General features: G+C 40.1%; 1 protein-coding gene across 2 annotated transcripts in view; it reads right to left on the bottom strand.

The window, feature by feature from the left end:
* LOC126322441 (growth hormone-inducible transmembrane protein-like) overlaps nucleotides 1–16,904 on the bottom strand; it is a 78,227-nt gene that overhangs the window by 57,070 nt on the left and 4,253 nt on the right. For both annotated transcript variants that reach the window (XM_049994367.1, XM_049994368.1), the window contains exon 2: nucleotides 12,992–13,198. In XM_049994367.1, coding sequence (XP_049850324.1) covers nucleotides 12,992–13,193 — 202 coding nt within the window. In that variant the 5' untranslated portion in view covers nucleotides 13,194–13,198. The remainder of the gene's footprint in view (nucleotides 1–12,991; nucleotides 13,199–16,904) is intronic.

Here is a 16,904-nt window from a genome sequence, read left to right as displayed (position 1 = left end):
TTCTGTAGCACCACATTTCGAAAGCTTCTATTCTCTTCTTGTCCAAACTAGTTATTGTCCATGTTCCACTTCCATACATGGCTACACTCCAAACAAATACTTTCAGAAACGACTTCCTGATACATAAATCTATGTTCGATGTTAACAAATTTCTCTTCTTCAGAAACGCTTTCCTTGCCATCGCCAGTCTACATTTTATATCCTCTCTACTTCGACCATTATCAGTTATTTTGCTCCCCAAATAGCAAAACTCCTTTACTGCTGTAAGTGTCTCATTTCCTAATCTAATTCCCTCCGCATCACCCGATTTAATTTGACTACATTCCATTATCCTCGTTTTGCTTTTGTTGATGTTCATCTTATATCCTCCTTTCAAGACACTGTCCATTCCGTTCAACTGATCTTCCAAGTCTTTTGCCGTCTCTGACAGAATTACAATGTCATCGGCGAACCTCAAAGTTTTTACTTCTTCTCCATGAATTTTAATACCTACTCCAAATTTTTCTTTTGTTTCCTTTACTGCTTGCTCAATATACAGATTGAATAACATTGGGGAGAGGCTACAACCCTGTCTCACTCCTTTCCCAACCACTGCTTCCCTTCCAAGCCCCCCTCGACTTTTATGACTGCCATCTGGTTTCTGTACAAATTGTAAATAGACTTTCGCTCCCTGTATTTTACCCCTGCCACCTTTAGAATTTGAAAAAGAGTATTCCAGTCAACATTGTCAAAAGCTTTCTCTAAGTCTACAAATGCTAGAAACGTAGGTTTGCCTTTTCTTAATCTTTCTTCTAAGATAAGTCGTAAGGTCAGTATTGCCTCACGTGTTCCAACATTTCGACGGAATCCAAACTGATCCTCCCCGAGGTCCGCATCTACCAGTTTTTCCATTCGTCTGTAAAGAATTCGCGTTAGTATTTTGCAGCTGTGACTTATTAAACTGATAGTTCGGTAATTTTCACATCTGTCAACACCTGCTTTCTTTGGGATTGGAATTATTATATTCTTCTTGAAGTCTGAGGGTATTTCGCCTGTCTCATACATCTTTCTCACCAGCTGGTAGAGTTTTGTCATGACTGGCTCTCCCAAGGCCGTCAGTAGTTCTAATGGAATGTTGTCTACTCCGGGGGCCTTGTTTCGACTCAGGTCTTTCAGTGCTCTGTCAAACTCTTCACGCAGTATCGTATCTCCCATTTCGTCTTCATCTACATCATCTTCCATTTCCATAATATTGTCCTCAAGTACATCACCCTTGTATAAACCTTCTATATACTCCTTCCACCTTTCTGCCTTCCCTTCCTTGCTTAGAACTGGGTTGCCATCTGAGCTCTTGATATTCATACAAGTGGTTCTCTTCTCTCCAAAGGTCTCTTTAATTTTCCTGTAGGCAGTATCTATCTTACCCCTAGTGAGATAAGCTTCTACATCCTTACATTTGTCCTCTAGCCATCCCTGTTTAGCCATTTTGCACTTCCTGTCGATCTCATTTTTGAGACGTCTGTATTCCTTTTTGCCTGCTTCATTTACTGCATTTTTATATTTTCTCCTTTCATCAATTAAATTCAATATTTCTTCTGCTACCCAAGGATTTCTAGCAGCCCTCGTCTTTTTACCTACTTTATCCTCTGCTGCCTTCACTACTTCATTCCTCAGAGCTACCCATTCTTCTTCTACGGTATTTCTTTCCCCTATTCCTGTCAATTGTCCCCTTATGCTCTCCCTGAAACTCTGTACAACCTCTGGTTCTTTCAGTTTATCCAGGTCCCATCTCCTTAATTTCCCACATTTTTGCAGTTTCTTCAGTTTTAATCTACAGGTCATAACCAATAGATTGTGGTCCAAGTCCACATCTGCCCCTGGAAATGTCTTACAACTTAAAACCTGGTTCCTAAATCTCTGTCTTACCATTATATAATCTATCTGATACCTTTTAGTATCTCCAGGGTTCTTCCACGTATACAACCTTCTTTCATGATTCTTAAACCAAGTGTTAGCTATGATTAAGTTATGCTCTGTGCAAAATTCTACCAGAAGGCTTCCTCTTTCATTTCTTAGCCCCAATCCATATTCACCTACTATGTTTCCTTCTCTCCCTTTTCCTACTGCCGAATTCCAGTCACCCATTACTATTAAATTTTCGTCTCCCTTCACTATCTGAACAATTTCTTTTATTTCATCGTACATTTCTTCAATTTCTTCATCATCTGCAGAGCTAGTTGGCATATAAACTTGTACTACTATAGTAGGTGTGGGCTTCGTATCTATCTTGGCCACAATAATGCGTTCACTATGCTGTTTGTAGTAGCTTACCCGCATTCCTATTTTCCTATTCATTATTAAACCTACTCCTGCATTACCCCTATTTGATTTTGTGTTTATAACCCTGTAGTCACCTGACCAGAAGTCTTGTTCCTCCTGCCACCGAACTTCACCAATTCCCACTATATCTAACTTTAACCTATCCATTTCCCTTTTTAAATTTTCTAACCTACCTGCCCGATTAAGGGATCTGACATTCCACGCTCCGATCCGTAGAACGCCAGTTTTCTTTCTCCTGATAACGACATCCTCCTGAGTAGTCCCCGCCCTGAGATCCGAATGGGGGACTATTTTACCTCCGGAATATTTTACCCAAGAGGATGCCATCATCATTTAATCATACAGTAAAGCTGCATGTCCTCGGGAAAAATTACGGCTGTAGTTTCCCCTTGCTTTCAGCCGTTCGCAGTACCAGCACAGCAAGGCCGTTTTGGTTAATGTTGCAAGGCCAGATCAGTCAATCATCCAGACTGTTGCCCCTGCAACTACTGAAAGGGCTGCTGCCCCTCTTCAGGAACCACACAATTCGAGCCCACGACATGGAAAATGCGTCTTACAAAGCTGACCAAGCTTCCATTTCTACGATTGTCGTATGTAAGTGCAAATGTTTTCCAGAGGACCTGCTGCAATCATTGTTGACAAATAAGATGCCAGATACCGTACCACTTGAGACTACATTTACCACATAAAAAACATATGCTTTAACCAGGATCGAACCCTCCACCTCCTACATGCTAACCCAAAACTTTATCCACTGCACTAACTGTACAGCACAACTACTACGTATTGACAGAGGTAGTTACTATACATGTGGTTATAGTGTTGCCAGACTGCCACTCTTTAACGTCCTTTTTTCTGCTGAATATACTCGCCGGACAAAATTTTGTGACAACCCTTTTTTTTCCCCCCATCACTGGCATTGAAGAGCCGCGCTGCGGAGCCTGAGTGAGCGAATTTCGCTTCACTCTGTATAATATATCAAAATCTTTATTCTGATGACAGTACATATGATGCTTGTCGGCTGAACATTTGCTGCCATCATGACATTTCTTCTACTTCACCTAGCTCAAGACCATGGACATCAGGATACGATACATTTACCTGTGGAGTAATGGTGTTGCACCCATTTTGCAGTATAGTCCAATTTGTCTTCTGTTTAATTATTTATTGTGAATAACCCTTTCCTGACTCCCTGATTTCGTGTATTTGTATCACATATTGATGGTCAAATACATTTCTTAAGTAATTCACTTGTATGCATATATTTTTGGATACTTCATTATGTTACGATGTTAAGTAGATAATATTTAATTACTTCTTTTATCCACTGTTTACTTGTTGTATTTTATTTCATATATTACATGTTATTTATTTTGTGCATACTTGTGCACAACCTATTGACATATTGCCTTTCCCTTGTGGGCCTGCACACTGATTAGTTTGCTTACAACTTTGCATTGACCAAATACTTCTAAACCTACTAACATTCCTGTACATTATATGGTTTCCTTGACGAATTTCTGGTGTATCAATATTGTATGCAAAATACTGTAGACCAGTGTGGCCTGTTCAGCTGAGTTTGTACTCTACATATTTTTGCTGGTTTTATTGCATTTTCGTATATTATTTTGTGTTGACATTTCTGTTTATTTCTTAGGCATTTAATACTTAATATTTTATCTTTATGGTACACACATTAATTTTATTGAATCTGTCTCTCACAAGAGTATCCACTAAGATGAAAACTCTGCCTTAGCCTCATTTTATGAGCAAACACTCATGCCTTTGTAACAGTTATGCAACTGACTTTTCATGCTTGTATTATTAACGTTCGTGTAATCCATTCTGGTACTCTACCTTAGTACCATTTTCTGTTATTCTAGACATGAAATTTTGTTCATTTGCAATATTTACTAGTAAAAGATAAAATGCATATTTAATGTCAAAACTAAGAAAAATTTGTATTTAAGTAAATAAGTACATAAATTTTGGAAATTCTTTTTATTCACCTCTCCTTGAAGTAAGATAGATACATTAAACGAAACTATATGGTTCCAGGGACCCTTTCAAATCTCACAAATCTATGCTGTATACATGCAGATTGAAGTGGCAAATGAAGATTTGTACCAAGGCGGGGATTCAAACTCGATCTCGTGCTCACTAGGCAGATGTGCTAACCACTACACCTGCCTGACACATTGGCTTTACACAACTGCACAGACCAACTTAGCATTCTCCCTCCTCATGTGAATTGGAATTTGGATAGAGAAGGGAAGCATGCTATGGTAATCTGTGTAGTTGTGAAAACCTACAATGCCAGGGTGGTTTAATTTTCATTCAATTAAAAAAAAATTCAACTGACCAATCAGTTGTTAAAAGCAGTCAATTGTGCCGTCATTAGTGTTAGTGGCTCACTATGTTTTGCATGAAAAAAGAAACTTGATAAGTTGGATGAACAGGAAATTGTAGTATGGTGATTGTGCAAGTGAGCATGGTAATTTTGGAAATCAGGAAGTAATATCCCCACTTCAGTGGGGACTGTCTAGAGGAATAGCCCAGAATGTGTCATCAATTTTACTTCATCATGAAGTAGTGGGTTCAATAATTTCAAAGCCAAAGGTTCCGCTGAGCCATAAACGTGGCAACCACAGCCCAGTCTGAATGAAGCCATGGCACAATAAATATTGAGTAGAAAAGTGTAGCGTGCACCCAAAGAGATGTGGGTGGGGAAGCAGATAGTGTTAAACATTCACATCCAGCTAGTCTTTAGTTGATTAATACAAGGAAAGTCCCAGAAATCAGGACTGCACAACAACATCTAAGTACCAGGTACCCAAGTAGAGTTCTGGGTCAGGATGCTCCGTGGTGTGATGGAATTGCCTGTGTGCATTTTCATGGTAGAGAACTGAAAGTCATGGGGAAGGGTTCGAGCTGAGAGTTTTCAGATAGTTCTTTGCAGCTGGTATTCAGCTGAGGTTACAGATTGATAGCTACAATGAATGCAAAGGTTGTCATCACACAGCACAAGGATTAAGGATGGGGAAGACCATGGTTTAAGAACAAAATTCAGCAAATGCTGTGGAACCAAAGAATGCTGCACTATCAGTTCAAATGAGGATGCACAGAATAACATTAGGCAAAAGTCAGTAGTGATTCGTACATCTGTAAAAAGACTGATACATACAGCATACATTCTTAGTAAAAGATTCTGAGAAGAACTCGAGAAAGTTGTGGTCCTACGTAAAATCGCCAAGTGTGTCTAAGGTTTCTATCCTGTTGCTCAAACTATCTGGGGTGGCAATAGAAGACACAAAAGGAAAGGAAGTTTTAAATTTTGTAATTAATTCATTCACTAAGGACAATCAGCCAAGCAAACTGTTGTTTGGCTAAGGCATGGACACTCATACAGTAGACATAGTAATAGGTATCCCTGGTGTAGACAACAACTGAAAGAGATGAAAGCAAATAAGTTGCCAGGTCTGGATCAAATTGCAATTTGGTGGCTTTACAAAGAGTATACTACGACACTGGCCCCTTACTTAGCTTGTATTTATCTTTAATCTCTTGCCCAGCACAAAGTGCCAAGTGACAGGGATAAAGTGCAGGTGATAGTTGTACATATGATGGTAAAAGAACAAAATTACAAACCAATATCCTTAACAATGGTTTGCTGCATATATATAACAAATATAACAAATTTTCTTGAGGTGGAAAAGTTTCTGTACACAGATCAGCACAGGTTTAGAAAGCATCACTCATGTGAAAATCAGATTGGCTTTTTCTTACACAATATCCTATCAGCTGTTGAATGGTAACGGGTAAATTCCGTATTTCTAGATTTCCAAAAATCCTTTGACATGGTGCCCCATCCCATTTTCAGGCTGTTAAAGGTATGAGAATACAGAATAGGTTTATAGATAAGTGAGTAGCTTTAAGACTTAGGTATGTTGTTGCTGATGATGAGTGTTCAAAGACATCAAGAGTGCCCAAGGGAAGTGTGACATGACAACTGTAACTTATGTATCCAAATGATCAGACAGACAAGGTGAGCAGCAATCTGCAGCATTTTGCTGATGATGCTGTGGCATGCAGAGAGGTGTCAGAGTGACTGTAGAACAACAGAATGTGTCTTAGACAAGATTTCTAGTTCATGTGATGAATGGCAACTAGCTCTAAAAGTAGAAAAACTACGGCATTAATAGTGAGCTACTTGACAGTCAGGTTGATTAAATATCTATGTAACATTGCAAAGTGATACAAAATGGAATGATAGTATAAGGATTGTAGTAGGGAAGGTGAATGGTCAACTTTGGTTCATTGGGAAAATTTTAGGAAAGTGTGGCTCATCTGCAAAGGAGACCATGTATATAACACTATTTCAACTCATTCTTGAGTACTGTTCAAGGATTTGGTATCTACAGTAGGTGGAATTAAAGAAAGATATTGAAGCTTCACAGAGGGGCTGCTAGATTTGTAACCCGTAAGACTGAACAACATGCACGTATTATGGAGATGTTTCATGAACTCAAATGGAAACCCCTGGAGGGAAGGCAATGTTCTTTTCGAGGAACACTACTGAGGAAATTTCGAAAACCGGTATTTGGAGCTGACTCCAAAACAATTCTACTGCCGCCAACATACATTTCATGTGAGAACCATGAAGATAAGATGCAAGAAATTAAGGCTTTTACAAAGGCATATAGACAGTTTTTTTTCCTTGCTATTTATGAGTGTGAAGTTACTAGCAGTGGTACAATGTACCCTTTGTCACTCACCATACAGTAGCTTTCAGACTATGTAATCGTATGTATGTAGAACAACGGTCTGACGGAGTACACTAGCTCACAGATGGCAAACAGTAAGAGTGTAACTTTACTCAGCACAGAGCTCTGAGCAATGCAATTTCTTTGTGACATTTATGGAGCTGCATTACATAATAAATCTAATTTTAAACAACTGGTGAGATGAAAGCTAACATATGAAACAGTAAGGAGACTTAAAAACCCATATTGGAGGGTAAGTAAAACCAGGTGGTGGTACCAAGTGGCATCATATGCCTTAAACAAGTCTAAAAAAACCTGCAAAGAGAAGTTGGTGTTTAAGAACAGACTGCAGATTGCTGTTTCCAGTCGAACCATATGGTCAGTTGGATTGGATGACAACATTTGTGCATGGCAAAGGGGAAACACGTTCTAGCCAAATATGACTGAAGATCCTGAGTAGATGAAGTCTATAAGTAGCATTCAGATGCTGACTCATTTGACTATGAATTGAATCCAGTTTAGAGACTTGTGGATCAAGTCAATAGCTTGAAGCAGTTCTCAGGCACTGAAAAGTTTAGATAATTTAAGGTTACGGGGTGCAAAATATAGGGAATGTCACATCTGGTGTTTTATGCATTTGAAAGGTAGTCTACTAAGACGATGATGCCAGAACTGGCACAAAGTGAGTTGCGAGGTGTTCACTAAGAACTAATGCACTGGCAGAAATACCACCATGAAGGAGGAGACATGGAACAGTTGCTGATCCTTAGTGGCCCAATACACAACAGAGCTTGACCAACACCAGGAATGAAGAGTTGTATGCTCTCAAAAACTCCCAGCATTTGATTAGGTAGCAAGCCTTTGCATAGAGTCACTTAAAAAGCGATTACAGTGGTCTGTGAAGGATGTCTCTTAAGATCTTTACCTGGCCCTGTAACAGTTATGAGTAGCTGTCACAGCTGGTCCATCATGTTAGTGGGTGGCTGTAGCGGGTGCCTGTAGAAAGGGAGACAGCAATTCCAGTGGTGTGGTTGATCATATTGGATAAGTCCCCTAAAAACTCATTGATGTCATTCGACAGAGGGGATGAAGGTGATAAGTTATGTATACAACTGCCAGTTGGCTCTTCGGAGAGCCGTAAGTGGCAAGTGGTCCATCTGGCAGTGACATGATCACTGGCCATTGCAGGAGATCAATGAGACTGGGGAAGGAAATACAAATAGTCGAAAAGGTGACCCGAATGGCAGTAGAGTGAGTAGGAGTACAGACATTAAGGATACACAGAGCAAGGTCAGGAAGAAGTTGACCAATAAGAAGGCCTCTACCAGATGGCTTGGTACCTCAAGAGGGAGGTGCATATGGTAATCCATAAGTAGAAGAAAAAGGGGGAGAGTTGTTGGAGTAAGGTGGCAATCTCAAGGTAAGTAACTGCCCTTCCTGAATAGCAAATAATGTTGGAACCGTTCGCACCCACACTGATGTGTGTCCAATGTGGTATGTACAGGAACTCACTCACTGATGACATCTGTGCTAGCCAATGTACAAATCATTCTAGATGCTGCCTTGAGACCAATATTGTTCTGACAGAATGCACAGCAAGTTCTAAAGAGTTGGAGAATGTTCATCAGTGAAATAAGTTTCTTGGAGAGCAACACATATCACAGTACAGGACAATGTTGTTGTTGTTGGTGGTGGTAGACGACTGTAATAACCGTTACAGTTCCTTTGAATTATCAAGTTTAGGTTATCTTGGTAAGGTTTGAAATGGCAAAGAAGGAAGTTCATACACCAGAATCACTGGGTCACTGGTGGGGAGGGACTAACAAATAAGATAGGTTTTGACTCCAATGGTGTGTGTGTGTGTGTGTGTGTGTGTGTGTGTGTGTGTGTGTGTGGGGGGGGGGGGGGGGGGGGGGGGACGGCTTTGTCCAGAGATTTCTCCTTTTTCTGTTTAACCACTTTAGGCAGTCAGGACAGATGTGGGCTTACCCACTATGGGGATAGTAAATGATGAGAGTGCAGCACCACAACTTGCAATTAGTGACTCCTTTAATTACTAGATGGAGTCATTTCACTGGCCTTTAGATAGTAAAGGAAAGAGTTAATGAAAGGGATGCCAGTCAGTGGTACATACTGGAGGAGGATGCTGCTCTTCCAGCTGTGTATTGAGAGTCGACGACCCCGAATATAGTCTAATTTGCTAGCACAACCTGAGCCAGTTCAAGAACATTTTTCCAAACCAACTTATTTGGTACCCCTCAAAAGTGAGGAGGAAAGTGGAAGTATTGACCTTGTCTGGTGGGCCTCGACAACACAAGATGTGAAATGGACCCTCTCACTTCGCCAATGTTTGCAAAGTTCCTCCACCTGCAATGTTGACTCCTGGTGAAAAATTATACACCATACCATGTTTAGACTCTTAGGAGGCTTATGGTAAAAGGTACACCACCAACTTTTTTTAACAGGCAAGTAAAGCCCGTGACAGTGTATGACTCACTGTTTTCATGACGTTTGAATCATTTTGTAATTTACTGAAGGAAGGGATTTCTTCAACTACATTTTCAGTATTTCCCAGACAGAGCATTGGCTTAGTAACTAGAAAGGACCCTTTGTCTAGGTGCAAACATGGAACTGAAGGGTACAAGTTACTGTATTTTGCTTCAGTTTGCTCTCTAAACATGGTGCATGCAAGAAGGAAAGTTCTCAGGCTCATAACAGTCTGCAATGAAGAATTTCAGTCTATCTGAAAAGACTGTTTGAGCTTTGCCACCATCTGACGATTAAGTCTTTTCACGGCGCCAAATATTTGCCATTATGTCACCTACTCTGAATGAGTAGTGTCCCATGGGGCACCACCTAGCCAAAGCAATGGTCACCCTCCTGGTTTGATAGCCAGGTCCAGAGTCTCAACACCCTCAAATGGATAGGCACTTACTCCTCAGCTTTGACAACATTTCAAACATGCCCCAACACTTCCGTAAAAAAAAAAATATATTGGGACTGAATGTAACTGACGTCCTACAAGAAAGCTGGTTGGAGTCCAGCCAGTGGCCAGCGAGTACACATAAAAGCAAAAACTGCAACAACTGAAGACAACACCAGGGATCAGTTGTCGAAATATTGTGCAGCAAATAAAAACAACAAATCTGCTGAACACCAGGAAGCTCACTATTAATCAATCATGCCAAGAAAATCAGAGATCACAAACCAAGCTACGTCATCATTAGAAAATCTGTTCTACATACCAAGTGTGAGGAAAGACATAATTAAGACTGCAGCACAGGAAAAGGAGAAGTACTGCAATGGCTTTGGAGCCAGTGCTCATTACACACAACTCTCAAAAGGTGTAGAGCCCTCTGGGGTGTATTGTTGGGCACAAACTTTTCAAACCTGAGGGAGAAGGGCATACCGCTTACTGCATTGCTGGCAGAGAACTATCCTTAGCCAAATTTATCTATATAAACTGAAAAAAAACCAACAATAAGGAAAAAAAAATCTACATTTAATTCAGGGCACAGATAGAAAGAAAGCTATATTCACAAAAGCCTTAGCAGAAGGATATGACATGTGAACATCTAATTACACATATATGTACACACCACATTTTCACTATGAACAGTGTCAGTTTTCAGTTTATTGGCAACACAATATGATTGCTTATTGCATATATTACCAAATTCATTTTCTTCCTTACAGCTATGGGTTTTCTATCTGTCAAATGGTTGGCTACATTGGTCACCTCATATTTCCTGCATCAGATTATTAATATGGAGAATCTATTACCATCCTTTCATTAAGTATGTTGAAGTTGTATATAAATGGGAGTTTTATCACTTATGATTACGAAGTGCTACACCTGTGTCATATTTCATGCAATCTTATTGCATAACCATTAAGCTTGTACATTCCCTCAATTTGAAGCCCTAGCTTGTTCAGGTCACATTAAATCTGCTAATCCAGCACCCTTCACACGTAAGCTCAATCCCTAAATTTCTATGGGACCCACTTTATTCTTTGGAAACAAGACAGAAGTACTTACAAACTGCTATGAAACTAGAAATCCCTGAGAATGGACACAACAGGTAGTCTGACAACCCCAAGGCAGCAGTGAAGTCTTATCAAATCCTTTACCTCATACCACCCGATTATATGAAGTGTGTAGTAGCTGGAAAAAGTTTAAAACTGCATGCATGGTCAAAACGCACTTACGCTTACTTCACGCAGAAAAAAGAAGCTGCCCTGCATGTTCCACACCTTTATCTGATGGAAAACACAATGCATGTTTCTATAGTCAAGGCGGTGTAAGAATATCAACAGCTTGCCGCACTGTTGCCAGCTTTCAACTGCTAAGCACTGGCAGCTACAGGCAAAAACAATAGCCTTCTACAGAACTGTAACAACACCAAGGCAATCCCGCAGAGACATTTAAAAAAACGCATTACGCTATTGGTTGAGATAGCACTGCAATCAACTTACACCAAATCAACTATAGCACATAGTGGAAACGAAAAAAAAAAAAAAAAAGAAAGAAAAAAAAAATCTGTTTTAGTCAATCACTCCTCATTATGATTAAACAGCTTGACAAAGTTAATTTCCACAGAGGCCAGGTAACTAGCAGCAAGTTCCACAGACTTTGAGACATACTGTCCTGACGTCCAATAACTCAACAGGCTATTGCACTAAGCGTAGGATGAGGTAGTTGTGCAAGAACTTTAATTATGCTTCCACTACATTAACTATGTCAACCCCCCCCCCCTATTTTCTGTCTATTTCTGTTTAAACCAAGTGCTCATGTGCATGGTGGTACTAGATTCAGAGTTCTGTATAATTTCCACTTTTCAGTCATCTATGAGAGTTTATAAAAGAGCTAATATTTATATGTGGTGCTATGGAATTTGCATTTTTTTTTACAATAATTATGGATGGCTAGTCTCATACCAGTGGCAATGTAAAGAAAAAGATTTTATACCTGTGAAAGTTGTTTTATCTTGAGAGTTGTATAAAGTTAAATGTCCCAAAAAGGACTCATTCCATAATTTATATGAAGTGACTTGGGAAAACTACCAAAAATCAACATATGGAAGATGAAATTGAAGATCTGCTCTCCACTCGCCATGAACAAGAGTCCAGTACATAACTAATGTACCACCTCACTAGATGGTTTTAAAGATGATAAAATCAGTGCATAATGAGATGTGTTCTAAATGAACATCATTTGGTGCCATAATAATATGAATTCGTGTGTGTGTGGCACCATTATCATTGCATTTCAGAATGACTTTCAGACAACACTATTCTAACACAATTAAGAGTATTTATGCCCAGTCACTTGAGTGACATTGGGGCTTCAGACTGAACTCTTGCCTTTTAGATGCCCTACACTATAAACTGTGTCCCACAAGCCAACTAATCTCCAACTTGTTCTTTGAGCTTCTCCATGGCACTTAAACTAAGCCAGAACATAGATTTAATATGGCATAAACATTTATCTCAGCACATAATCCACTAAAGAGCAGAAAAGTGATCCCTGAATCAATTATTCTGTCCTTTTTAAGACCAAGTTCACTTTTGTCCATCTTTTTTCCTTGCCTAAAAAAGTACCTTAGTGAGAATATATCATGTTGTAATGTCACCTTACACTTCGGTTGCAAAAAGTGTAAAATCATTTTATTATCAATCGCAGTACTAAGTTCAAGTTTCAAGTTTTAGAGCTGGTAATAATAATACCCCCACCCCCCTCTCTCCCTGTGTTTGTCTGACCAATGTATGTGTGTGTGTGTGTGTGGGGGGGGGGGGGGGGGGGGAGGTGTTGCACTAAAGATCACTTAATTCATTTTACTAATACTTATTAAAATAATACTTACACCACACATTCTTAGGTTCATACAATATTAACAATGGCTACTCACCAGTTTCTCCAGCTGGCGCCAGTAATTTCTCTTTCAACGATCGCCTCCTTGCAAGGCGTTCACTAAATGTATTTCGACTATCATTTGTAAAACAGCGTACAATTTGAATCTTTGGTGAACACTGTTTCATCGACAGGCATCTCGTACGCAGAGGTTGCAAAGAAGGTGCCACAGACACCCGGCAGATGGTTGTGATTAACATTGTTCCTGCAAAAAAAAAAAAAAAAAAGTATTTTTACTGCATATCAAATATCTCAAATGCATAAAGCACACACTAAACACAGCTGGTGAAAATGGCATCCCTGACAAAAAGTGGTTAAACGTTTTCGACAGGGCAGAGAAACTGTTAGATAAAATGTAGCTATGGACTACACTCATCAGATGTAGACAACAGAACTGTCACACATTCACAAGCATCCAGAGACAACAGTGGCCGTGTTTGTGAGAATGTGTCCACATCTGATTGATTTACCTGTTTCAACCCCCTATCTGTTAATCTTCAGGTACACTTAGATGCCATACAAACGGCTACTGAGGGTAGAAATGTAAAATAAAATAAGCTGAACTTTATTTTCACGTGTTGTTTTACAAGCGAAATTCCAAGAGCATTGCTCCAGTGCTATAAATATGTGCAAAATAGATATTAGCACCGAAATGTTGCAAAACAATGAAAATTAAAATTAAAGAAGGCTCCAGAGCCCAATGAAATCGCTACCAGATACCACACAGAATTTGCAACAAAGTTAACTCAACTTTTAATTATCACATAAAGAAGACCCCTTGAACAGAAAGCTGTGTCTAATGGCTGCAAGAAAGCACAGTTTATACCCAACTACCAGAAGGAGAGAGGAAGCCTTCCACAAAACATATTCTGATCTCGAAAATAATTATGTATCTCCAACAGAATAACCCCATGGTGACCTGTATTGTGTACAAGATCGTGGGTCACACAACACCTATCTCAAGTTTTTCCACAGTACATCTTGATACCCTTGGATCAAGGCAATAAGGTGAATGTAGGATTTACTGTCTTTGGAAAAGCATTAGACTCAGTACCGCAGTAACACTTATGAGCAAAAAGTATGATAATGTGTGTGTGTGTGTGTGTGTGTGTGTGTGTGTGTGTGTGTGTGTGTGTGTGTGTGTGTGTGTGAGGGGGGGGGGGGGGGTCAATGGTAATTTGTGACTGGATGGAAGACTTCTCGATAGGATGGACACAGTGCACTTCAGGCACATTCCCATGAAGTACTTTTTTTGTGGGGGTGGGGGTGTCTTCTTTCTCTTGGTGTTGTACGTTAATAACATGGCTGACTATTTTAATAGAAACAGCTTACTAACATACTGTAATAATTTGTAGGAATATGAAATAGAAGCATAACATAGGCAAAACAGCTGGGGAAAACACTGTTAGTCTACAAAGGGGACTGCTTACAAAATGCTCATCCATTCCATACTAGCCCTTTCAGTCCTGGAGAACTAAATAAAGCGCGTCACATCACTTACACAGTTTTACTTTGTGCTACATTCTAAGACACTTTAGCTTTGGTACTCTGCAACCTGCAGTGGAAATCAAGACAAAGGACAGAAACATAGTTCCTCATAGGTAGTGCATATTAAAGTATATGTTGTTTTTGTTGGGAGTTTTATTATTCATAAATAGAGTTTATCAGGAGAGACTTACCACATTGAATGACAAGGAAAGCTGGATTATTGTGAACTACACTGAAAGATTTGGAAACCTGAGAGCTGGTGTGCAGGAGTTAATAAGAGTGGAAAGCTAAGCGCATAGTATTTAGGAAGGTGTGGAAAAATAAATAAATAAATAAAAAAAAAAGACACAAAAGTAAAAGGGAGTGAAGAAAGGAATAGTTACTGAGAAGAAATTCTGAGACTGAAGAAATTAACACAAATTAAGGCCAGATGGGTGGCGAGAACAAAGGACATCATGTAATGCCAGTTACCACCTGTCGAGTTCTGGGATGCTGGTGTCTGGGGAAGAACCAAGATGGTATGCATGGTGAAATACAGGTAGGCACAGAGGTCACAACTGCCCTGTCGTACAGTATGCCCTGCAAAAGGATATTGTGTTGCCAGTATAAATCCCTGTCTATGCCCACTCGCGCTAACTGATGACTTGGTGGTAGCCATACCATTGCAGAAGGCCAAATAGTGTTTACGTAATAGCTGGTACACGATACTTATTGCTTTAAACGTTCAGCAGCAGACAGATCACATACATGGTGTACGTTGGCATAAAGAGAGGTGGTATCAATGGCAACGCAATGTGTGTGATGGAAGTGGGACACGCACAGATTTCAGATGATATAGAAAATGGCGGGTGTCTTTAATATGTTCAACATTTTGTAGGTACTTTGAAACCAGCAGTTGTGGGATTGCTCAGGGTGACTGGTTGTGTCCTATATGGCTCATTTGCCAATTTCCACTTCAACACACTTCTTTCTTTCTTTCTACAATATCCTGCAGTTATCTGACACTCAAGTGTCCTCAGATGGTATCAGCTGCAAAGTCAACTTCAAACTGTAACAACAGGTCATACATCAGTCCAAAAAGCTATTCTATCTTTTCCTGAACTATGTCAATAGTGACATTTCCCTTCCTGTCACGCTCCAATTTTCTTAACAGCAACACTGTCAACCACCACTTCTCTCCTACAAACTGAGCTTGGTCAACCTTATTAACAGCCCCCAGCCTTCACCACTGCCTCCCCCACAGCAATGGCAACTCATTATCACAAAAACCAGCCACAGTTTTCTCAATCTCTGAGCTAAGGCCTCTCTCCTCCTGAATTACTTGTGTTATCCTAGGGTCCCACTTTCAGCTCTAGAGCTGCATTTAATCATGTTCCTACTTTCCTTCACATGTAATGTCAAATCGAAATACGACTTTGCAAGCCAATTCCACAACCTTTGCAACAGAAAACTTGGCACTGATCCCTGCCTTTAACAGTTCCAACCATGATCCCATCTTGAACCACCACCACTACCTCAAAAATCACTGCTTACAAGCCTGCCAAGAAATTCCTAACACCCAGTATTGCTTCACAACCCTTTCTCAGGTCCCTACAACACGATCCTAACCTATCCTCTGCAGAAATCCAGGCTCTTCACTCACTAAAAACTGGTAGCTATCATTATCCTCCTGGTAGGCAAGGGTTCTACCACTGTGGTACTAGACCAACAGGAGTGTATAAGCAAGGGTCATGCCATCTGACAGACACCTCTATGTACAGCATCTGCCATCAAGATCTGTGCCTCTTTCATATAAACTGATAGATAGTTCCTCCTTAGAACCTCTGGTCCCACACAAGGACTAACATCTCAGTCAACAGAGCTTCTTAACCCAGCCAAATCTCTCACTCTGATCTCTTACTTTCTTCCCAAGATCCACAAACCCAATCACCCTGGGCCATCCCATAGCTGCTGGCTTTAAAGCATCCACCAAACTTTTATCTGCCTTAGCTGATCAGCACCTGCAACCAATGGTACAAATATTCCACTTCTATATTAATTACACATTTTACTTGTCACCGCTGATGTCACTTTCCCCTATACCAACATCCTCCATGTGCACAATCTCTCTGCTGCTGAAAAGTTTTTCAGTCACCGCCCACCTGATATAAAACCTTCCCACTCACTTTAATCAACTTACTACTTATCAACAACTACTTTACCTCTGAGGGGCAGACATAAAAACAGATCGGGGCACAGCCATGAGAAGCAGTGTGCCTCCTTTCTACACCAATTTTTTCATATGTCACTTGTGAAGGGCTTTTCTGGAATCCATAAGCCTTCAGCCTCTGGTTTCATTTAGATACATTGATGACATCTTTGCCATATGGACTGATGACGAGGCTGCTCTGTTAACATTTTTCAGATCCTTTTAATGCACTCTT

Source organism: Schistocerca gregaria, chromosome 2 (genome assembly GCF_023897955.1).
Source record: "Schistocerca gregaria isolate iqSchGreg1 chromosome 2, iqSchGreg1.2, whole genome shotgun sequence".
Classification (NCBI taxonomy): domain Eukaryota; kingdom Metazoa; phylum Arthropoda; class Insecta; order Orthoptera; family Acrididae; genus Schistocerca; species Schistocerca gregaria.
Note: the sequence above shows the minus strand (reverse complement) of the source record. Positions and strands in the feature narration are given on the sequence as shown.